This window comes from Gouania willdenowi, chromosome 7, assembly GCF_900634775.1.
Source record: "Gouania willdenowi chromosome 7, fGouWil2.1, whole genome shotgun sequence".
Classification (NCBI taxonomy): Eukaryota; Metazoa; Chordata; class Actinopteri; order Blenniiformes; family Gobiesocidae; genus Gouania; species Gouania willdenowi.
In genome coordinates, this window is record NC_041050.1 from 8,579,837 (window position 1) to 8,604,494 (window position 24,658).

The 24,658-nt window shown below is 36.7% G+C and overlaps 1 protein-coding gene across 1 annotated transcript in view; it reads left to right on the plus strand.

Annotated features, from left to right (window-relative positions):
- LOC114466876 (adenylate cyclase type 6-like) overlaps window positions 1-23,700 on the plus strand; it is a 50,074-nt gene extending 26,374 nt beyond the window's left edge. Inside the window, exons 4-24 of the mRNA XM_028452722.1 lie at window positions 6,161-6,310; window positions 7,616-7,737; window positions 9,398-9,509; window positions 10,405-10,532; window positions 10,616-10,774; window positions 11,609-11,750; window positions 12,040-12,168; window positions 12,264-12,292; window positions 12,375-12,522; window positions 12,610-12,707; window positions 14,249-14,336; window positions 14,468-14,584; window positions 15,777-15,935; window positions 16,027-16,202; window positions 17,683-17,709; window positions 18,970-18,999; window positions 19,095-19,227; window positions 21,224-21,487; window positions 21,573-21,777; window positions 21,860-21,984; window positions 23,173-23,700. Of these exons, the coding sequence (XP_028308523.1) occupies window positions 6,161-6,310; window positions 7,616-7,737; window positions 9,398-9,509; window positions 10,405-10,532; window positions 10,616-10,774; window positions 11,609-11,750; window positions 12,040-12,168; window positions 12,264-12,292; window positions 12,375-12,522; window positions 12,610-12,707; window positions 14,249-14,336; window positions 14,468-14,584; window positions 15,777-15,935; window positions 16,027-16,202; window positions 17,683-17,709; window positions 18,970-18,999; window positions 19,095-19,227; window positions 21,224-21,487; window positions 21,573-21,777; window positions 21,860-21,984; window positions 23,173-23,301 (2,670 nt within the window). The 3' untranslated portion in view covers window positions 23,302-23,700. The remainder of the gene's footprint in view (window positions 1-6,160; window positions 6,311-7,615; window positions 7,738-9,397; window positions 9,510-10,404; window positions 10,533-10,615; window positions 10,775-11,608; window positions 11,751-12,039; window positions 12,169-12,263; window positions 12,293-12,374; window positions 12,523-12,609; window positions 12,708-14,248; window positions 14,337-14,467; window positions 14,585-15,776; window positions 15,936-16,026; window positions 16,203-17,682; window positions 17,710-18,969; window positions 19,000-19,094; window positions 19,228-21,223; window positions 21,488-21,572; window positions 21,778-21,859; window positions 21,985-23,172) is intronic.
- Window positions 23,701-24,658: the final 958 nt, after the last annotated feature.

Sequence of the window (24,658 nt, forward strand, 5' to 3'; positions counted from 1 at the left end):
GTGTTAATCACGAGCTGCTGTCATTGGTTATTGATCCACGGCTGTGTCTGCAGAGCTGTTGCTGATTATCTACGGGACATGTTCACTCTAAGCTGTACGTTGGCTTTGGCTTTTGATGACAAAAATGCATCATAATCTTTGCTTTGCAGAATAGCCAGTGCGAGACTGCCGTTTTCACCCGTCCGGCTCTGTCTTACGTAATGCCATTTTCATATGAAGGGATTAGTCTGAGTCCATATCCAAAGACTGGTCGTCTGGTTGCTTTTATTACACCACCTTTAGGGGAAAATAACCACAGAGTTTATTGAGAAAACAAACAAGCACACCATATGACATTTCAGTAACATAGTTTAATAATAGTTTTTCTGTATTTTATAATGCTCAGCACCTTTTTCGACACATGGTTTGTGTCTAGAACAGCGCTTCCCAACCTTTTTTGGATCGTGACCCCATTTTAATATCACAAATTTCTGGCGACCTCAAAGATGATATTTTCCTTCGAGAATTAGTTTTTGATCATATTTGTTATACTCAGAGTAGCCATGATTAGTGAATATTTATATGATATTATATTATTTAATTTATATATTTACGTATTTATTATTATTATTATTATTATTATATATTATTATTATTATTATTATTATTATTATTATTATTATTAATAATAATAATAAAAATATTATTTTACATTATGTTATATTGTTATATTTTAGATTTATATTTGAGAAAGTGAAAATATAAAATATGGTTGTTTAAGTTGTGTGTTTTAATTTGGAAAAGAATAATTAAAAAAAAAAAAAATCAGAAACTTTTTTTCCATTACTAGACATTTCAGGCAACCCCATTTAAATTCCAGGCGACCTCACATGAGGTCGCGACCCCAAGGTTGAAAAATCCTGCCCTGACAATTATTAGGAGTGAATTGTTTTGATAATAACAGACGATGGCGGGTAAAAGATTAAATTGAATAGAATTATAGATAAGACATTTTATTTAGAATATTTACTGATGAATTGATTTTCTTGTGAAGAGATAATAAATAAACCATATTTTTGCTTATTATTCACTGGGGTCATTGCTCCCAGAAGGCAGGGTAGACCATGATCCTTTTATTTCATTACCTGAGCCAAGTAGTATCCATAAAAACAACTCAATTCCAGCAACGTGTGTACTTGTAATTTATTACTTTCACCTCTACTAAACAAACACTTCCTCATCTATGTAATTATTGGCAGATAAACAGGATCAATGTGGATCAGTGATACATATCTTTAGTTTTGTAGTCAGATTAATAAATGGATCCTCACTTTTGCCGGATTTAACAAACAGGTGAGATTACGGCGAGGATAAAGCGGTGTGATGAGATGGGATAAGTGTGCGTGCAGCGGACAGGTGAGCGCTGCTGCGTAAACACACGGCTGCTCTGTGTGCTGTGCAAACCCACTCGCTCGTGCCCTCTTGAGAAAAGCAAGCAATTAAGTTTGAGGTCGTGAGCTTCGACACGTCCGAGAGTCCAGAGTGAATGTCCATTTGTTTTTTTTTTTTAAAAAAACCAGCTACAGCGCGTCGTATGTTGGAGAAGATCCACCTCCAGCCAGGATTGGGTGTAATTATAATTGTAATTGAAGAAATCTGTTGCTGTTGTATCATAATTGAATTGTAATTGAGTACAGATAATTGACTTTTGTCATTGTAATTGGCATGGAAATTCTATAAAAACTGAACAGAATAGAACTGTATTTGCTAGGGATGTAACGATTCACTCAACTCCCGATACAATTCGATTCACGATACGATTCTCTCACGATTTATTTTAGAAAATGAGACTGTAGACAAATGATGACTGAAAAATATTCATTTTTTCTTCTTCAAAAATAAAAATAAAAATACTGTGCTATTTTCTTTTATTTTTCATTGTCAAAAGAATCCCTTGATAAACTATGCAAAACAATGCAATTTAATTAAAAAATGAATCCTGAATGAAATAAATAAATAAATAGTACAAATGAAGAAGAAGCCTATTCATTTAAATTCTGGCTCTACAGTAAACTATGCAAAACTGCATAGTAGTTCCTTTTCTTTTTAAAAGTGCAACTGAAAATGTATTTTGTGCCTTAACAATTGGACTTTAAAACAAATCCCATATCAAAGAAATAATATAAATAAACTCTGGCTTTCATTCTCCCTCTCTTGTTTCTCCCTTTCCTCTCTGTGACCCTCTGACCTTGGATTTCACATGTTCTTTCTTTCTCACCTCTTTCATTTTGTCTTGGTGAAGCCAAAATACTTCCTCGCTTCTGATTTAAAACATGGTGGTGTGTCCTGAACTTCAAATTCCTTATAGATAGCGCCCTCTGCTGTTAAAAATATTTTTATTATTTATTTATTAAGTACTGCGATTCAATTTCAGAGTATGACAAGAGTGTAACAAGAATTTTAAATACAATAAATAAGAAACAAAGATAATAGTGCAAAATAAATAAATAAAAGCTGTTGTGAAATATATATATATATATATATATTTACAACAGTGTGATAGATTGTTATTGCTAAGGCACATGAGGTGTCTTTGATTGACTATTCAGTTAAACACAAAACTCAGGAACCATGTTACAGTTCTAAGGCTTACACTTACATAGTTAACAATCTATAAAACATGTTTCATATCCAGTTTTCCCTTTAGCTGTCTCTTCTCTTGAGTATCATTTTACCATTTAAAAAAACATTTAAATCTAGGGGAATACTGACAGATAAAAGGCTCAGACGCCCACACCAAAAATATTAATACCAATATTTTAATGGATAAGATCGCCTAACAATGTAACCAAGAGATGATTCTGATTCTGATTCTGAAGAGATGAAAAATAAATGAGTTGATAGATATAATTTTTTAGCTTATTTTACAGCTGATTTAGGACCCGTTGTTATAAGAGACGCTAACAGAAAGCTAAGACAAGAGGAAGGTCACGTGTATGGCGTTTCAGGCTCAATAATTGTGATTAATTGCATTTAAAACTTTAGTAATTGAGAATGTAATTGTACTTGACTTTCAGGAGAAATCATGGATAATGAAACACGTTAATTGAGCCCAACCTGCCTCCAGCTGTAAGAGTGTGGACTGCACACACGCTCTGGTCAGGCAGGTGGAGGACGACCTGCAGCAGGTCCTACTTTTGTCCGACAGCTGTTTTTGCTTGATCAGTCAGAGTAAAGTAAACAGAGCGCTGGGAGCCATCTGCCTAATGTCACCGTGGGCCATCTCTGTCCTTTTCTACTCCCCCCACCCACACTGCTGCTCCTGTTCTCACCATGAATTTCCTTTCCACATCTGTTAGAATTCTATTTATTTGAATTATTGCTGTTTTAGGCTTTTGATCTGCTTCTAACCTCCTGTATGAAACTTTGTGAACTTCAACTGTCACTGAACTTCACCTTTAACCTTGTAGATCTATATTTTCCGTTCATTCGGGCTTCGGCCAATGTCCACTTTAAACAGAGCTTTTTAAACCACATTAGCACAGTAAATGGGATCCATTTAGGTTAAGCTTAAAGATTTTTTCCCTGTTTTAATGGCAACTGCTCTACATTAGGAATTGTTGCCTATTTTTCTACAGAACACAGACTTGTTAAAGTCAAATCAACATGTCCCAGTTAAGAGAACAAAACTGTTTAAAGAACAAAAAAGACTTTAAAATTAAGATAAGACATGTATTGATCTGTTTTCTGCTTTTTTGTTTAAAGAAAGCCACTTGTAATAATAATATTTATTAAAGCTTGACAATAAATGCAGAGGATTCTGATCATAGATGTTGTTTTCTTTCCACTGTTATCCAGGAAGTGTGTTATTATTTGGGCCATAGTATATAGTGATCTTGAAAATGTAAATCCTTGTTTTAAACAGAAACAAAATGGGTTAAAAGTGACCAAAAATGGTAGAAAAGGTGGTGAAATGGCACAGAATCACCGAAATTGGTTAGAAGTTGCAAATTAGAGTGGTCAAAATTGGACAGAAAAAGTGGTAATAAGGGTTCAAAGTGTCAAAATTGGCTTATAAGTGGCAGAATGGCAGGGGGTGGTGGGGTAATGCAATTTAAAAAGTAGGAATAGTTTATTTAAACTGGCAAATAATGGGCATGACAAATCGTGAATGTGGTTGAATTGGCAAAAGAAGCATTAAATATGGTGAAAAGAGGTTAAAAGTGACAATAATGGGTCAACATATGTGACATTAGGTGGGAAAGTGTTGGAAAGGGTTTATAAATGTCAAAAAGGTCTTGAAAGTGGAAAAAATGTGCAGAAAAAAGCATTTAAATTTGATGGAGAAGTGGCAGAAATGTGAGTATTGTAGCAAAATGCATTAACTCATTCACTGCCAGCCATTTTCAGGAAAGCTACCCCCATCACTGCCAGCCTTTTTAGTGCATTTTGATTGTTTTTTAAAGACCCACAAAATATTTTGTACTATGACAATCTAACATCTGATTCTGAAAGAATAGACTCTCTACTTTCATTAGATTTTAGTTTTGTTTGTTTGTTTCTAGCTTGTTTTGTTCTTCCGTAATCAGCAGTTGATTATAGGTAGTTTCACACAAAATGCCAGTTTCTGAGCAAAAAGCTGAGAAAAAAAGGCTTTTCCTGAAAAAATCCTGTCAGTGAATTTGAGGTCATTTTATTGTTTTACTTTAGTGAATCCGTTGAAAAACAAAATTGACGTATATATACGTCATTGGCAGCGAGCTTTAGGATTTGAAATGACGTATATTTACATCAGTGCCAGTGGATGAGTTAAAAGGATCAAAAATATGGCAAGAAAAGGTGATGGAAATAGGTTAAAATATGGCAAGTCTGGTGTAGTTGCAGACAAAGGTGACCCCATTGTGATATCCTACATTTCTGGCAACCACGGGGACATTTTGTTTCTTCTAGAATTAGTGTGATACAAATACAGAGTAGCCAGAATTAGATTAGTGCACAAAGTGACAAATGACCAGATATTTTTATTCTGCATTTTATTTGAAGTAGATTTATATTTTAGAAAGTTTAAGTATAAAATGCAGTTGTTTGATATTTATTATGTGTGTGATGTGTTAATTTGAAAAAGCATGATCATGAAAAAAAATTTAGAAATGTATTTTTGATCAGTAAATGTTTTATTTGGGATGTTTTTTTTAACCAAATCCTAGACCAGGGGTCTGCAACTTACGGCTCTGGAGCCTAATGTGGCTCTTTGACTCTTTTACAATGGCTCCCTGTAGCTTTAAAAAAAATAATAATAAAAAATGAGGAATTGTTATTTCTTACTGAGGGCCTTGATGATTAATGACATTAACTTAAAATAAAATTAGGATAAAATCAGTCAAAATCATCGAAAAGGTATTTTCTTCGGCTCCGGAAGGACATTAATCCAGGTGAGATGAGGCAAAATGGCTCCTTTGAGAGTAAAGGTTGCAGACCTCTGTCCTAGACCTTCAATCCACACCATTTAAATTCCAGGCGACCCCACATGAGGGCATGACCCCAAGGTTGAAAAACACTGCATTAATCAGTATTATACTGCTCTTGTGTCCAAAACTGATATTGTGGGTTTTAAAAAGCCGATATTTAATATATTGGAGGAGAAAAAGTCTTTTTACTAGAGTTTCTGTCATTCTGCATCACTGTCCAAAGCCTCCTTTATAATTCACATCATGTTTACAATAATTTATAACATTGTGCAGTGAAAGTAACATCGACTGCACTGAAGGTTTATCAAATAGATACTAGGGATGTCCCGATACAACTTTTTCATTTCCGATATGATACAAATATTGCAGCCTTGCGTATATATTAAATATAATTACTTATTTTGTAGTGTGGGGTGTTAGAAAAGTCTCGATCAAGTGATGTTACTCAAACAGAGAACAATAGTCAGCAACAGTAGGTTTAGATTTACCAACTGGTTACAGACATGTTAACCTTCAACATCATATCTATAGTATTCTATAATTTAATAATGAATAAAAAATGAATGGGGGGAATCGGAAATTTGATTCCGGTATCTGATATTCGTTTTCAGGCTGATATCGGCCCGATATACGATATCGATATCGGATCGGGACACCCGTAATGGATACCTTTGCTTCTTTTTCTAAAACGTGTTTTTTCCACCTGTCTCCAGGTGAGCGCCAACGTCCTGATCTTCTTGTGCACAAACATCATCGGCATCTGTACGCACTACCCTGCTGAAGTGTCCCAGAGACAAGCCTTCCAGGAGACCAGAGGATACATCCAGGCCAGACTCCATCTACAGCGGGAGAACCAGCAACAGGTGAAGCAGAGGAAACCATACACTGGATAAAAGGCTTTCAGTGAATGGACCATTAAGAAGAAGAATTCAAAAACAAACTCTAATAAAATAGGGGAAGTAGCTGAAAACAACCACCTTTACTTATGCATCTTGATATCTTATGAAGGGTGTGCCAATCCTTCATAAGATATCAAGATATTCAATATAAATAGTTAAAGGTAATAATTATAGTTAAGTTGAATTAAAAATGGGATATCAATTCACTATTAGCAAAAAAAAGAACAAATTTTTTTTTATCTGATTGTATGTGCCTACATTTTTTAGGGTCTTGTAATTAATTTGTATGTATTTATTTATTAAATTGTGGAATTTTCTTATGATTAAGCTAAACGTGTATGTGACCCATTGGTTAATAATAAATGGGTCAGCTTTTCCTACTTCATACTGTTGCTGACTATTGTTTGCTGTTTGACCTTCATTGACATTCCACCCTAAAAAATAATATCGATATCAGCCAATAATCAAGGCTGCAATATCGATTTTGTATTGGAAGTGAAAAATTTGTATTGGGACACCCCTAATTATAATAATAGTAATAATGATAATAATATTAGCAATTGAGTTTTGGATTTGGGATGCTCTAAGGCAGACAGATAAAGCTTTTTATTTAGCATGTACATTAGTGGGTAAAAACGCATACATATTTTCTTTTACAATTACTTAAAAAAAAGATGATTAGAGATAGCCGTTAACATAGTGAATATCTATCTAGACTGATACTCATGCAAAATGATTATGTTGCAAGCATACAGTATTTAGAGCTATGTTAATTGTGCAATCAGAGTGATTTATAGCTTTTACAGGGATGAGAGTTGATAGTTTACTGTTTTATTTTGTTGCATGAACATGCTAATAAAGCTAATAAGCGAGTCAAACATTTTTTTTCTCTACCAAGAAGCAAAAATTTAATTTTTTCTGTTCTATCTTTCAGTATGATAAGCTTTGAGTTAAATAATGTTAAAGTGCTAATTTGGCTAAAGGTGCACGTCTCTTAAGTACGTTAACCGTTTAGTTTGAAAAACTGAATTGGATGATTGAAACCATCTGTGTTCAACAAAAATAACGTACAAAATAAAGTAAATGAATCATTTCAACCATTTTTTCTGAATCTAACCCATCCCTGTCACCACAGCCAGAAGGTTATTTTTCTATTTAAATCACATGCACACAGGGGCTAAGGGAACATGTTGCACACGGACAATAATATTGTGAATAACACAATCTGCATTCTGTATCTTTTTTTTTTTTTTCCTGCATGTTTTCCAGGAACGGCTGTTGCTGTCAGTGTTGCCAAGGCACGTTGCCATGGAGATGAAGGCTGACATCAATGCCAAGAAGGAAGACATGATGTTTCATAAGATCTATATCCAGAAACATGACAATGTCAGGTCAGTGAGGACATTCGGACTCACTAATTTACACTTCAGGATTTTATCAGAATGTGTGGGTGTGTGTGTGTGTGTTTGTGTAGTACACACAATATTTAAAATAACAAAAACATTATTGTTAATTTATTAAAAATAATAAACATTTCCTTGACTAATGAAGTCACACACACACACACACACACACATTGAGCCACAGGAGGGTAGTGTGGTTTGGTTGAATGGTGCCTAATTAACACCAGTGAGGGAATACTTAATCCCCAACAGCCAAAATAAAATAATCCCCAAAGATGGCGAGCTTCAGCACATATTCAATTACAGCGCTGAGCAAACACACACGCACACACACACACACACACATACACACATACACATGCATCATTTTCACACTGTAAGGACAAACTTTGTCCCATCTTCAAGGTCCTTGGGGTCAGGGAGGAGGTCGCCAGATGCCTTCAAGAAACGAAGAATATTTTTTGAGCAATTTGAGCCCATTTTAACCTATTTCCATCACTTTTTTTTTGCCATATTTTTGCTCCTTTTAATGCCTTTTTCTACATTACTCCCATTTCTGCCACTTCTCCATTAAATTTCTGCACTTGTAAATTTTTCCACCACTTTTCCCACCTAATGTCACCCAACAAGATCCACATGAACAAGCATTTGGTGACAGTGTGAAGAAACAACTCCCTTTTAACAGGAAGAAATCTCCTTCAGAACCAGGTTCAGAGGTGGCAGCCATCTGCGACTGGTTGGGGTTAGTGGACAGAACGACCAACAGAACAGGATAGAGAGATAGAACATCAGAGTGTCTCAGACTAGTTGAGCCATGAACCACAGATCAGGAACTGTCATCATCAGCTTCACGACAACTGAAACAGAGCAGAGAGAGAAGGCACTGACTGCAGAAAAACATGATACAGTATTATCAAGTCAGTCTGCCTTGGCCTTGGGCTTCACTCCCAGTGGCCTAGTCAGTACTTATTATAAAAGTGGCAAATCTCTTTCCGTTTATTGGTAAGCTAACAGCGACTCCAAGGTCTGTAAGTGCGACCGTTTACAGACGAGCCCATGTTCGCTCTAGCGGTTATGTTATGTTTGTATGTATGTTGATTCAGTCCTTTAGGCCAATATTGACACTTTTAACTCTTTTTACAAATTTTTATGTCTGTTTTTGGCCTCTCCAGTTTGTAACTTTTAACACATTTTTGTGGGTTTTTAAAATCCCTTTTTAACACTTTTGGTGACTTTAACCCATTTTATTTCTGATTAAAAAAAAAAGAAAAAGGATTTACATCTTTAAGATGACCATATACTATGGCCCAAATAGTACTAAACTTCCTAGATAACAGTGGATATTATTCTGATAAATAAATAAAGGTAGTTATCACAGATTCATAGAAAAGTGGACCATCATTTTTGCTGACTTTATACAGTAGATGGGCCCCAAAGAGTTCTCCCCTCTATTCCCCCTCATCGATGGCCCTGTCTCCACATGACTGTTCTTCAATGTTCATTTGTGTGTTCAACCACCTTCAGATACAGTGGGGGTCCCCGGTGTCTTTATTTTGAGGTTCGCAGGCTGAAAAGGTTGAGAACCACTGCAGTAGGAAACAAACTGGTAGATATTTGATGATGTTTACTTTCTGTTTCTCTTTTCCAGTATTCTGTTTGCAGACATCGAGGGATTCACCAGTTTGGCCTCTCAGTGCACAGCTCAGGAGCTAGTCATGACACTCAACGAACTATTCGCCCGTTTTGACAAGCTGGCATCGGTGAGCGACATTGCTGCTCTGTCCATTCAGAGAATTACAACATCTATAGACAACACAGTGTTTATTCACATTGTTTATTAGTCGAGATGAGCAATTATATCGGCCCACTGATATAATTATATTATTGGGTTTTTTCACTGATATTGAAAAACCGATATGTGCAGTTTATGCATATCAAACATAAATATGGCAGTTTTTCCATTACTACAGATGAATAAGTATTCTTATTTTTGCACTCATGATATGTATTGGATATTGGTAACGGCATCAGAAATTATTGTTATCAGAAATTGAAGATTTAGAATTGGACAATAATTGGCATATTAAGTATTTGGCAAAAAGCTAATATTGAACACCTCTATTTATTAGTCATATGACTTCTCTAAAATGCCACAAGAAACTCACAAATTCAAAAAATAAGTCACTAAATGTACACTCCAAGTCTTGTATTGTTATTTACTTATTTATTTACACCTCTGATATGCAACTTTTTTAAAGTCTTAATAATATAGACATTCAAATAAACTTGTAAGGTGTCCTCCAACAGCTATATTAGTATATGGCTACCTATGTATGGTATTTTTTTCTCCTGTACTGTTTATCTATATTAATATGTATACATATATATATAAAAACACCTTTAAAAATCCCAATGATGTGCTTCATAGCAGTCATTCTTAAATCCAATAATATTGAGTGAATAATCAAATTGTTGAAGAATTTAATAACTCTTTAGTATCAAATTCCATCACTTTGCATCACAAATGTATTTGTTTTTCTTTTACAAACTTAATCAAAAGGTTTTACATATTTTCAGCCTTCCAGCCAAGTTTCTTTCTGAATATTTTTGTCTTGCCATGAGTCATTTTCTTTTGTTTTGCTTCTTCTTCTGCAGGAGAACCACTGTCTTCGTATTAAGATTTTAGGGGATTGTTACTACTGCGTGTCGGGGCTGCCTGAGCCGCGTGCTGACCACGCCCACTGCTGTGTGGAGATGGGCGTGGACATGATCGAAGCCATCTCGTCAGTACAAACAGTGATCCATGCTGGACCGACGGGGCGGAGTTTGCATGTTTACACTTGTTGGTTTGTTTGTTTGTTTGCAGGTTGGTGCGTGAGGTGACGGGGGTCAACGTGAACATGCGTGTGGGCATTCACAGCGGGCGTGTGCACTGTGGCGTGCTGGGACTCAGGAAGTGGCAGTTTGACGTGTGGTCGAATGACGTCACGCTGGCCAATCACATGGAGGCAGGAGGCAAAGCAGGGTGAGAGACTAGGTTCTGGGTCACAAATATTTGGAGATTTCATGTTTCTACTTGGGAAAAAAGTCAATTATTGTATGCATAGGGATTCTACAATATGTACATTTTATACAAAAAGATTGTTTGAAACCTTCGAGTGGTAATTTTTCTAATTAATTGTAAGTGTAAGTACACACCCAGGTTTTTGCTGATCTTGTCACTAGGGGAAAATTCAAAAAATGCCTTGATTATGGGCGTTACTCCTAGAGCAGTTAAGACACGCCCCATCACAGCAGCCCCGCCCCACAGCGCTGCACAGTTCAGCATGGAGCTGTCAATCACTGCTCACTGAGGGTCGTGAGAGGAGGAAACTAGTCCCTCCTCCTATCTTTTATAGGAGGGGCAGGGCCAACATCACAGTTAGTGATGTCACTGATCAAATCTCAGCCAATAGCAAAATTAAATTGCAATAGCCGGCATTCAACCCATAGAGGGCGTCACTCTGACATTTTACTACTAAAAACGCTAAATTTAAATACATTGACTAAAATGTGAAGAGTGGAACTAGGATCAATAAACTGAATTACGTCATATCTAGTCATATATGTATTCAGCAGAATTAAAAATGGTTTTAGGTTGTACTTACACTTTAATAAAGGGGAATGGGAAATTTCAAAATTAAATCAGAACAACAAGGAACATTTTTGGCGTGTCTGTGTGTGACGTCAAACTGTGGAATGGCCTCGGGGATAAACACCAGCAATGCAAAAGTTTTTATATATTTAAATTATTGTACAAACAATATTTGCCAAATATTATAAAAAACATGAAAATCTTCTGCTGCCTTGTGTTCTCTAGACGGATCCACATCACCAAGGCTACGCTGCAGTATTTGAACGGGGACTATGAGGTGGAGCCGGGCTTCGGCGGCGAGAGGAATGCATATCTGAAGGAGAACAGCATTGAGACCTTTCTGGTCCTCGGCTGCAGCCAGAAACGGGTCAGAGCATGAAAACTAACACATTGAAAAGCAAAAAGCAGAGTCCCTTTTTAGAAACAATCTGTAGTTTAATACGACTGAGCTTTTTGTGGGGGTGTAATATTATCAGAGAGTTTTTTTTTTTAAAATAACAGCTTTGTTAAAAACCTGTCATGTGACTCATGATTTGTGTGTTATTGAATGAATGAGAATTCTGTGGTTTGTTTGTGAGTTTATCAGACCCACTTGTCACTCACATTGTTGTGTACAGAGCAGTTGGTCAAGCATTGGTGTTGTTCCCTCTGAGCAGAAGGAGGAGAAGGCGATGATGGCAAAGATGCAGAGAACGAGAGCCAACTCTAACGAGGGGCTGATGCCACGCTGGGTCCCCGACAGAACCTTCTCCAGGACCAAAGACTCCAAAGTCTTCAGACAAATGGTGAGACTCCACATTAACACTCAGCCTGATGGTGAAACCTAGCCTAGCTGCAGATAATCTGTGAGATTCATGTTCTGCTCCTCATTTCTCTGCAGGGAATTGATGAGACTTCCAGTAAAGACAAGTGAGTGCTGACGCTTGATGCGCTGAGAAAACCATGACAACTCGTGCTCATTCTTCCTCTTTCTCTTCCTTTCCTTGCCCAGCCGATGTGTTCAGGAAGCCATGAACCCCGAAGATGAGGTGGATGAATTTCTAGGGAGAGCCATTGATGCTCGAAGCATCGACCAACTAAGAAAAGATCATGTTAAGAAGTTCCTGCTCACCTTTCAGACCTCCAGTTTGGAGAAAAAGGTTCATAATTAGACCTTTTTGATCCTCATCCTGAATGTAGGAGTTATATAGTTAAAATCACATCACCTCTTGTTCCTTTCACTGCAGTATTCCAAGAAGGTAGATGATCGTTTTGGGGGTTACGTCGCCTGCACCGTGCTTGTATTCTGCTTCATATCCTTCATACAGATTGTGATCTTTCCACGGTGAGTGCGTCAGCCTTCAGAGCTTTTACACACACTTTAACTTCTCCGGCAGGATGTTGAACTGTACACTTAAAATAAACAGGTTAAAGGTAAAGTAAAACACTGCATAAACAGTTGGTTTAATGGAAGACATGGGCGGCCCCCAAAGTAAATTCACAAAATGACAACAAAGATACACAAAACGTCACACATCAACACACAAAATTGTAGAATACAACAACAAAACACACAAAATTGTAGAATACAACAACAAAACAGAACAAAACACAGAAAAGGAGTCCAAAAACACACAGAGGAACACCAAAAATACACAAAACAACAGAAATGCCCAAAATGAGTCCAAAAACATACAAAATCTTAGTATCATTCCGTCTAAAGAGAACATGGAAGAACAGTAACAAATAACATGGAAGAGAGAAGAACGGGAGAACTATATACATAAAATGACAACAAATATACAAAATAACAGAAAAAATGCAAAACAACAGAAATGCACAAAATGAGTCCAAAAACATACAAAATTAGTGAAAAATAGACAAAGCAACCACAAAAACACACAAAATGACAACAAAAATACACAAAACGACAATAAAAATACAGAATATAACAACAAAAATATACAAGAATGAGAGGAAAACACACACTTTGTTTTTTCCTGTGTTAATGTTATAATTGGTGGTCATTCTAATTCTGACATGAACGTTGATAATGGGGCCCTCAGACCAGACAAACACATTTTTGTGGCCCCTGCTTTGATAGAAGTTGCCCATGTCTGTCTAGTGTTAATACTGTGTCTTAGGAGAACCTTGAAATACACTTGTTACTTCCTTTATACCCGTAAAAGTAGCGTTCCTTCCTAGTTTATTGCTTGTCATGTGGGTATTAGATGAAGGTCAGGTAACGTAGAGCACACCGTCTGCTCTGGGTACAAACATAGAGTTTGATTGCGGTATACAAATGAGTCCCTCAACTCGTTTTTTTCAATATTTGTGGCCTCCATTGTCAACATAGTTTATCATATCACATAAGTGTATATCACAACTTTGCTACAGTTACTTACTTACTTACTGCATGTGTTACATTGGCTACATAGAGTACAGTTTGTGGCTTCTTTTTGCGGAGTTGTCAGCGCGGTCAAGTAGCACCAACACAACCACATCCTGTACGTTTACAAAATTAAAGCGTCAACAGGAAGCGCTAAAGTAATTGTCCACTGCAATAAATAACTTCATAAACATGTACATGTTCAAATAACAACATTTTGCCTAAACTTAGCAAGTTTGTAACATATAAACATTTAGCCAGCAACTATAAATTATTCACAACATCGACTGAATGATCTGTCAGAGAAAAGTGCCAGTATTACTTCTTAGAAACAAACATGGCAAAATAAAATATCTACAAATGTGTTTTTTTTTTTTGCTGATTTTGAGCAAGCTGATATTTGATGTACAATAAGGATTTTAATTTGTAATTGTTAATTATCTTGTTTTGGTCTATACTCTTTCATGTTTCCTTTAATTCTGTTTCTTATCCCACAGCACTCCTGTCATGCTGGGTATCTACATCAGTATCTTCATCATACTTGCCAACATCCTCTTCATCTGTGCCATATACTCTTGTATCAAGGTAGTGGAGCTCTTTTGGATTTGCTTGATTAAAGCCTAATTTATTGTGTATTTATTGTGTGCGTTTTCTGTGTGTGTGTGTGTGTGTGTGTGTGCGCGCGTGTGTGTGTATGCGTGTGTGTTGCTCTTTAGCTGTTCCCTGCTGCCATGCAGACTGTTTCAAAGAAAATTGTTCAGTCTCGCACCAACAGCACACTTGTTGGCGTTTTCTCCATCATCCTCGTCTTCATCTCGGCCTTTGTTAACATGGTAGGTTGGAGCGCCTCCAGGCACAAAGGGTGGTTTAAAAAAAAACACTTTTTCAAGGAAAACCCCCTCCCTGGGTGAAATGGTGTTTCCTTTGGGGTGAAAAAAAAACATATCAATTTTTTTCAGATTTTTAAGAAGATTCTCTAGGGTCCCACATGGCTTCTCAAATCTGACAATTTTTCATTAAATATGATAATATACTGTACGCATGTGGACAACGTTCATGCAAAATGTAAGAAATAGGTGGAATTTAACCATATGGAGTATATTTTACAAGTTTTATTCAGTTTTATTGTTATCATGATGAAATATCAAAATAGTGTCAACCCAAATAATTGTTTGCTAATGAACCTACCTCACTGTCTGTACTGGTTAGTGACATCAGGTGATAACTTTCCCATGACTTTTCATCACTGCCTAATAGCGTAATAGAGCAATAACTTGCCCATCCCTTTTCAAAATCATACTCAAGCATTCTCTCAGAGTTATTGGAAAATCATTTATTTTTAATAATTTCTTTTATTTGAAAGGGACAGTGCACATTGATGAACAGATGTAAAAAAAAAAAAAAAAAAAGTACATATTGTAAATGCATCAGAGTTAGCAAAAATGCTAATTTGCATCTGTTGTCCCTTGGCATGTCACAAAACAAACATTATTCACAAGGCTTAAAGTACATAAATACAATACAATCAGTCAATCAACAATACAAAGTGCATGAATATAAGAGTTACAGATAAAGTGCTTAAGTTAAGGTGCGTATTGCCAGTGTATGAGTTATTTAAAACCGACTACCACGCAATTATTTGGGTTAACACTATCACATTTCATTTTGTGTGAAAACTACAACTATTACAGAAGGCAATGATTGCAATAAAACTGAGTAAAACTTGTAAAATATGCTTCAGATGCTTGAATTCCACCTATTTCATCCATTTTCCATGATTGAAATGTTATTTCAACTGAAATAAATGAACGTTGTCCACATGCATATATTATCATATTTCATGAAAAATGATCAGATTTGAGGGGCCGTGCTGGAAGAGAATCACTTTAAAAATCTGATAAAAATGTACATGCTTTTTTATCTTTAAAGAAACACCATTTCACCCAGGGAGGGGTTTTTTAACCACCCTTGCCACATTGTGATTGAGTTTGTGTGACGTCATCTGATTGTTTCGCTTGGCTGCAGTTCGTCTGTGACACCACGAGTTTGGCGGACTGCGTCGCTGAGAAGCTGAACACCTCTGCGGACCTGGTGACGCCCTGCCTGATTCGTAGCCTGAATGTGTCGGCGGAGGGGGGGCTAGAGATCTGCCCGCACCCAGGCCCCTCCTGCCCCTTTCCTGAGGTAGACCTAACGTGCCCAAATCACAGTTATTAACCTTCCTCCAGTTCATCACGACTGCTTTGTGTCTAACACGTGTTTGGTCATCTCTCAGTATTTCAGCTACAGCGTGCTGCTGACGCTGCTGGCCTGCTCCGTGTTCCTGCAGATCAGCAGCATTGGGAAGTTGGCCCTCATGCTGCTCATCCAGCTGACGTTCCTGCTGCTGATGGAGTGGCCCCAAGTCGCTCTGTTCGACAACGCAGACCTTTTCGTCACCTCTAACGCCCTGTAGGTCTGCCCGTCTGTCACTAAACAATCAAGATTGGGGTCAATTATAAATTTCAGTTGCAATCATGTTTTCAATTATCCATATTCAATTACAATTTAATTACGATTACGGTGTCAATTTTTCCCATTACAATTAAATTACAATTAATTTTTTCCCCCTGAAAGTCAATTACAATCATTTTTAGCCTCAGCCGAAGGGTATTGTCATCAGTTCGTCGCCGTTCGTCTGTCCGTCCTTAGAGCGGTGTTCGTCCTTTAATGCAATACCCACCAACCATTCTCACACCAAAACATTGGTACTAACACGGGGATTCCAGCTAATAAAAAAAAAATATTCCTGTCGGTCAATTTTTGGCGAAAAAACTGTGTTTTGTAAAAAACTTTGTCGTGGACTGATTTTAAAGAAGAAAAGGAGGTGGACCATTGATACCTTGCTGTAAGGTGACATTCACTCAGGCTTCTTTGTGTTTGTCACAGAAACTACTACATAATCAAATTCTATGCATAAACAGGTGAGTAATCATATTTAATGATGTTTTATTCCCCTATCGGTATTATAAATGTAATGGATGAACCATTTCCAACTATTAATTCACTGCAGCGCTTAGCTTGGTCACAGTAAATCAATGTAAATTATTTTTCGTCACAGTTCATATTTTGAGGATTTTTCAAATGTCAGGCCGAGGGTTTTCAAGTGCGGGCACGTTATGTTCTTAACTACTAAAGTTAGTAAAATTACAATGTTTTTAACTTTTATTTATAAAGTGCTCAAAAACAGCTCACATGGGACCCACGTGCTTTACTAATGAGCTCATGTCGTATGTGTTTTGGTGTAGCGGGTATGCTTATCATTTATAGGCTTGTTGTGATGATTGTATGTAATTTTGTGTTTGTATGTTATAGTTTTAGCATCTTTGTATTTAAATTTGAGTGCATTGTTTATAATGTCTTATGTAAAAGCCCAAATAGGGACAAGAGATGAAATTTGGCAATAGCTATAAACATCAGCACAGTATTGTTACTCTTTGTATCGTCACTATTTAAATATATTCTATTATATCCTAACCCTTATAACCCTTACCACCTGTATGGGTGTAAATATTCACTCACAACTTGATATGAAACACATTTTAATAATTGTTAACTACATGTGTGTAAGCCATAGAACTGTAACATGGTTCCCCAGTTTTATGCCAATTACAATTACAAAGTCAATTATCTGAACTCAATTACAATTCAATTAAAATTACAACAGCAAGAGAATTTTGCGATTACAAATATATATACGCCCTAATTGTATTTAGTTGTCAATTACGCGATAATAATTATAATTGACCCCAACCCTGGTAAACATCACAAGCATTGACGGTTCAAACAGTTGATTTATTCACAACAAAACTGAAATCGTTGTTATAATTGTAAGCATCTATGTTTGCAAAATACTTTTTGTTTTGATGTATTTGTGTTTTTCTCTTTTCAGTAATTTAAATGAAACCAGTGCTCAGTGGTAAGTAATAACCTTCTCACATTTTAAAAATAGCTTTATTTGCCCTTTTGCTTCTTTGTTTTAAAGATAAACTATAAATGTGACAAGCTACCGGTAGTTAAAGCAGAGCTAAGTAACTTGCGCTTAGCGCTCCCCCTAAAGGTCCTGTTTGGTTATGTCACTCCGCACCCCACACCGCCTGCCCCACCCGACAGCTAAATGCGCACGTTTGCTCTCCTAAGACGGTAGCAACCAATCACTGAAAAATCCTAATACAACAGTGAAACTAAGGGTGTTTTCACTCATATCGTCCCATGTGACCATGTGAAGAGTATGAGGAAGAGAGACAAGTAAAATAAATGAATGATGTGGGAGTAATACGGAAGGGAGTGTGGAAATGTGTGTGAAGTGTTTGTGTGCTGACAAAGCGGCTCTGAAAATGGATGGATCGATTGATAGATAGATGGATGGATGGATATTTGTGTGTGTGCTGCCTGATGGAGCGCTGGGTTGCAAGTGTGTGCGCATGATTGCTGTGTGTTGCTGCTGAGCTGTCACTGAATGGAGTTGCTCCATTCCTCGGACAAAGGTCTTCTCTGCCTTTTTTTTTTTGCTGGCTCCGCCATGATATAAGTTTGAGAAAAGTGAAATTGTAGACAACCGTATGCAGCCACGGGGCTGGTCATAATCTAGCATTAGTTTGTATTGAGCTGCCGTAAAGCAGTACGTCTTGCCACCAGGTCGGAGGCAGGAAAGTTGCAAGTGCGGTTTTCTGGCCAGAGACAGCAGAAGTAGATGAAAGACCCCCTAATCACCCCATAAACACTTTTATTACCCTCACAGGGACTATGGTATTTATTTAGGGGAAAAAGTTACTTAGTTCTGCTTTAAACCTCTAATCATAAAATATAGAAATATTTGTAGATGTCTGTCAACCTTCCAAGTGTTTTCATATTGTTGAAATTGTTGCATAATAAATAACCATTTTGTCTAAAATAAAAAGTCATCACTCAAATGTTTTTGAGACAGTCGGGTGCCCACATCAATTAATTAATTATGCCCCCTGTTTTTTTTCTGCATATGCTATAGAAGGTTAACACTATATGTAATGCAATGTTTTCATGATAGCTATTTTTGCAATATAAATATTTGTATTTCATATCGTAATTAGGTCATGATTTATTTCTGTAACACTGACTTTTCTTCATTTGACTTGTTTTCTTAAAAAAAAAAAAAAATGCACATCGTAAAATGTTTTATATTTTCTTGGTTGTATTTCAGGTCCAGTTTCAATGAAACTACAAACGAGTGGTGAGATTGTTATTGTATATTTAGTGTATTACTGTATTTTCTATGAATATCGGACCATGTTTTTTTTGTTTTTTGTCTTATGCAAACCCGTGCAGCCCATATGTTGTGACCAAAGTGTCCCTGAGGGTCATGACTCCAGTGATCCTCACAGTGTTTGTCCTGGCTCTGTACCTGCACGCGCAGCAGGTGGAATCTACCGCCCGCCTCGACTTCCTCTGGAAGCTACAGGTGCTGTATGTCCACCAGAGGGCGCCATCACACTGTTCTGACTTCATTAGTTTCAACCCAGGTTTAATAATATCAATAAAAAAATGTTTTTATCTTCACAAAATTTGTATTTAGTTTTAGTCATAGTCTTTTGACTAAAATTTAATTTAGCTTTTGTCAAAATTTAGTCATCAGGACTATTACAAACTAAACTAAATGACATTAAGATTTTAGTCGACTAAATCAGTTACAGATATAGTCGATTAAAAATAAACAGGGTAAGACTTTTTAAAGTTACCATTGATCAACTTGATATGGGATAGTATTAATGTATGTAAATACACACAGACAGATTAAATGTGATCAATGCGTAAGACCACATGAGATCCCATGTGATGAAATTATATTCTTGTTTTTATTAGTCGATGAAAATATCAATATATTTTGATATAGTTTTTGTCCATTTGTATTTAAAAAAATGTTTTTAGTCATTAGCCACATGTCTAGTTATTAAAAAATGTAGTTGACGAAAACTATTACAAAATGATTTGGTCGACAAAGTTCGGTTTTTATTAGTTGACAAATATATCAATATATTTTTTGTATTTTCGTTCACATGTTTACATTGTTTTTAATAAGTCATAAGTTACATGTTGTGTTATTGTCACTTAAAAAAAAAAAAATTGTCAACGAAAACTATGATGAAAATTTTTTGTCGACAAAATTTTGTTTTTATTGGCCGACAAAAATATCAATATATCTTGGTATAGTTTTCATCCATTTATTTTTTTTAATTAGTCATTTGCCACATGTCTTGTTATTGTCACTTTAAAAATTTTCATCATAAATTTTGTTTTTATTAGTCAACAAAAATATCAATGTGTTATCAATATATTTTTCTTCCACATGTATATATATATATATATTTTTTTATTAATTAGTCATTAGTCACTTTAAAAATTCGACGAAAACTGACGAAAATGTTAAGTCAATAAATGTTTCTTTGTATTAGTCGACAAAAATATTAATATATCTTGATTTAGTTTTCATCCACACATATATATATATTTCTAATATTAGTCATTAGTCAAATGTCTGGTTATTGTCACTTAAAAATATGGAGTCGACGAAAACTATGACCAAAATTTTTAGTCAGCACTGGTAATTTACGATGGACAATAATAGGCCCGCAATGGTGATACGGTACGATATTTTTGGAAAGGAAAAAAAAGACAAAAAATAAATGCAGTTGGAAAATAAATTTTTATTTGGCTTAAACTCTAGACATACTTACTCTGGGTATGACCGTTTTAACTCAGTAGGAATAAATACATTATTATTATTTATTATATCCATTATTTAACCAGATAAAAGCCTCATTGCGATTAGAAATCTCTTTTTTCAAGAGGGACCTGAAATGTCAGCAGCAGACAAAGTTACAACAACAATGCCTACATTCATACGTCAGCACATCAAAAACCAGCAGTTCTAGAAACACCAGCTCAAAACAAGATGACAAGCCATAAGAATTAAAAACAGTCACATTGTCCATGACTAAAAATTAGGATTTATTTATTATAGATTTCTAATACACTAATATACATTTATTAGTGTATGTAGTTCAAATCATATTTAATGTTTTTTTCTAAATGTACTTTTATCCTTCCCATGACCTGTATCAAGTATGCAAAACACGAAAGATGATAAAATATAAAATAATTTGTGTTTATTTGATTCCTATTCATGACACTTTGATAAGAATGACTGTATATTGTTAATATAGGCTACAAAGTTTCATTTTTTTACATTTTTGGTTGATGGTATGAAAATATGTACCTTGGCTCAAAAAAGGTTAAAAACACTGTAGTAGATCATTTAGATTATTTTTTTTATCCGACCCTCCTCTCGTGCTACTACTCATACCCTCGACGATACATCTTGTGACAAATTAACATTGCAATATTTTGTTGCATGTCATATCAGTCCACCTTTAGTAACTGCTGATGCTTTCTCTCAGGCCACAGAGGAGAAGGAGGAGATGGAGGAACTACAAGCCTACAATCGTCGTCTGCTCCACAACATCCTACCGAAGGACGTTGCTGCTCACTTCTTGGCTCGAGAACGACGAAACGACGAGCTCTACTACCAGTCCTGTGAATGTGTGGCAGTCATGTTTGCCTCCATCAGTAATTTCTCCGAGTTCTACGTGGAGCTGGAGGCCAACAACGAGGGAGTGGAGTGCCTCCGTCTGCTCAATGAGATCATCGCAGACTTTGATGAGGTGAGTCCTGCTTGTTGTTCCCCCAACACGATTGAAGTTATCTACACTGAAAAAAGGCGTAATTCGTTCTATCTTCAAACCTAAGATCATCAGCGAGGAAAAGTTCAGGCAGCTTGAGAAGATCAAGACCATTGGCTCCACCTACATGGCGGCCTCAGGTCTCAACGACTCCACCTACGACAAGGAGGGTCGTAGCCACATCACTGCGCTAGCTGACTACGCCATGAGATTAAGAGAGCAGATGAAATACATCAACGAGCATTCCTTCAACAACTTCCAGATGAAGATAGGTGAGCGAATTCTACGCTTTTCTATAACTTTGGAGTCACAAGAACAGTTTGCCTTGATTGGAATTCATCTTAAATCTCTCAGGCTTAAACATCGGGCCGGTGGTGGCGGGGGTCATCGGGGCTCGAAAGCCTCAATACGACATTTGGGGGAACACAGTCAATGTGGCCAGTCGCATGGACAGCACAGGTGTACCAGACCGCATACAGGTAGGTGACCTAGTTTACACACAGGCCCTCATTTATCAAACGTTCGTACGTTCAGATCTGAGCGTATGATGTGCGTCCGACCAAATTCACGCAAGCTTCGGTATTTATAAATTCTGACGTGATCGTACTCTAAGATCAGATCTCATGTCAGGTCTGAGCTTGTGTACGCAAACCTGAGTGTGTAGATTTGTGGTGCAGCAAAGCCATATCTGACTGTAAAGTATTAAACAAGCCTCAGCTGTCATTTAAGCATAAGCAGACACACATTCAGAACAGGTCAGAAATTATTAAAACGGATTAAACAAAATAAAATAAAAAAGCCCACGTTATTACTGATACCACTTTTTTGATTTTCCTTTCACGCATAGGTTTACCCAGTGCACACACATGTACACGGGACGCACTGCTATGAGCTGTCTTGGAGAATAAGGTCCTATTTCCTCCGTACAGCACATCACTGGGGGCTGTACAGAGGAAATAGGACCTCATTCATGCTTTTAAATATAAATAGTACCTTAAACTTTCACAAATGCGCTGCAGTAATCAGTAATGTGATAAATTATAGGTGAAATTGGCTAAAGGCATAAAAGCAACACAAACAAGGGAAAACATTTAGTCCTTTTTAAGGTTTTTTTAAGTGTTTCGATTGTTAATTTCTTTTAATGTTATATTTATTGCCTAAAACGTGTGGACTGATGCTGATATAAACGTCATATCCGTGCGTCTCTCCAGGATCTCTGCTGTGAAGTTGTTCTCAGTGCACACAGGGGGGCAGACGTCACCTGCTCAGTTGCTGATTCTCGTCCACAGGGCATTTAAATGAGCTTCTTTAATTCCAGTTCTAACACGTTCAGTAAGCAAACCTTTGTTTTGCTCCACCTCTGATGTGAGGTTTCATCTTGGAAAAGGTTCTTGTCTTGTTCGACCTCAGTGGGTGGGGCCTCCAAAACAGGAGGGCATAACATGTTCATGATGATAGAATTCAGTCGCCGGATTTATAAACACCCGATCATTTTTACACTGGGATAGGTTAGATATGAATGTTTCATAAATGACACGGTCCTGTCATACGACCAAACATGCACTCAGATTTGCAGCCGTTTTCACGCAAGGTTTATAAATGAGGGCAGTGTACTCGGTGTGCCTTCATTTTAACTGCTGCCTGTAACTCTGCTGATTTGCCCCCAGGTGACTACAGACCTCCATCAAGTGCTAGCGAATAAAGGCTACGTGCTGGAGTGTCGTGGTGTGGTGAAGGTAAAAGGGAAAGGAGAAATGACAACTTACTTCCTGAACGAAGGACCACCAAACAGTTAGCAAACGATCCCCCCACTGCAAGGACTCACAGCGTGTGAGCGGACGCCGTCACTTGAATCTAAATCCGCAAAGGAAAAAGGGAACTCTTCAGACAGGAAGAGCGTCCTCGACGGGAGGAAAATGCTTTGGTTCGACCGACACTTTGGTGCACATACATGTTGGAGGATAGATGTTTTTCTCATGTCTAGCCTCTCTCTCAGGCTTCTCGAAAGATGCAAAGTCTGTTTATTTAAAAACAACGCCTTTTAGCCTGTGTCAAAAGAAGATTTACCGCTGTACATATGGCTACTTTTTTTTATTTCCCTTTGTGTACGTCCTTTTTTTTATGTTTGCAGTTTTAAACAGGTACTCATGTTTTTTGTTTATGCATTATTATTTATTTCGATCTCAATGTTTTGTGCAAAAGTTCGTTATGAAGAAGTGTGAATACATACTTGCACAAATATCCAGTTTATTACACGTTCATAAGTGTGTATGTACATGCATATTTGTGTGTATGAATATATGTATAAAATGAAGAGGGATATATTGACCAAAGATGAAAGTATTTACTAAAAGCAAAGCAGGACATGTTGGTATTTTGTTGCTTAGGTCAGCACTGATCACATGGCAGAAGGTTTTTGGGGGGTTTTAGCCTGACAACCAGTCACGAAGAAGGCTGCTCCTTTTTGTTTTCACAAAAACAGTATAAATAATTGACTTTGTCTGTCACTCAGGCAGCAAACTGCAACCCAACAGACCATAAACCATCCTAGAACTACAAGTGAGGATGTTTAATGAAGGTTACAGCGGCAGTTTGTCCTTTTTTTTTTTTTTTCCAGCGATAATCACAATTCTCTTGTCATCTCAGCTTGGTTTTTTAGAGCACGAGCAGCTGCGATGAGCTGCTTTCAGCCACTGCAGTACCTTGTCCCTTTCAGAGAGGTCTATTTTTCCTTTTTTTGGTACAGATGGGAAGATTTAAAAAAACAAAAAAACCTGAGTTGCTCCACCTGCTTGGGTGAAAAATTTTGATTTTTAGTGCAGCCTGATTCTTCTATGAAGAAGAAATGGATAAAGGGGAAGAAATATATATTGATTTTTGACTGAATACTGTGCTTTGTAAACCTGAAGGGGCATAACTATTTTCACTGTGAGGTTTTTATGACACAGCAAAACTGCTTTTTTGCCAAACATTAACTGCTTTGAAGCATGTCCGATTGTGGTATCTCGTTTTTCATTTCATGTTTGTTTCGACAAGTATTTTGTATCACTTCTGTATCCATTATTTGTATATTATTAATGGTATTATTATTATTATTATTATTATTATTATTATTATTGATTACAATGATTATGATCAAATATTGTGCGTAAT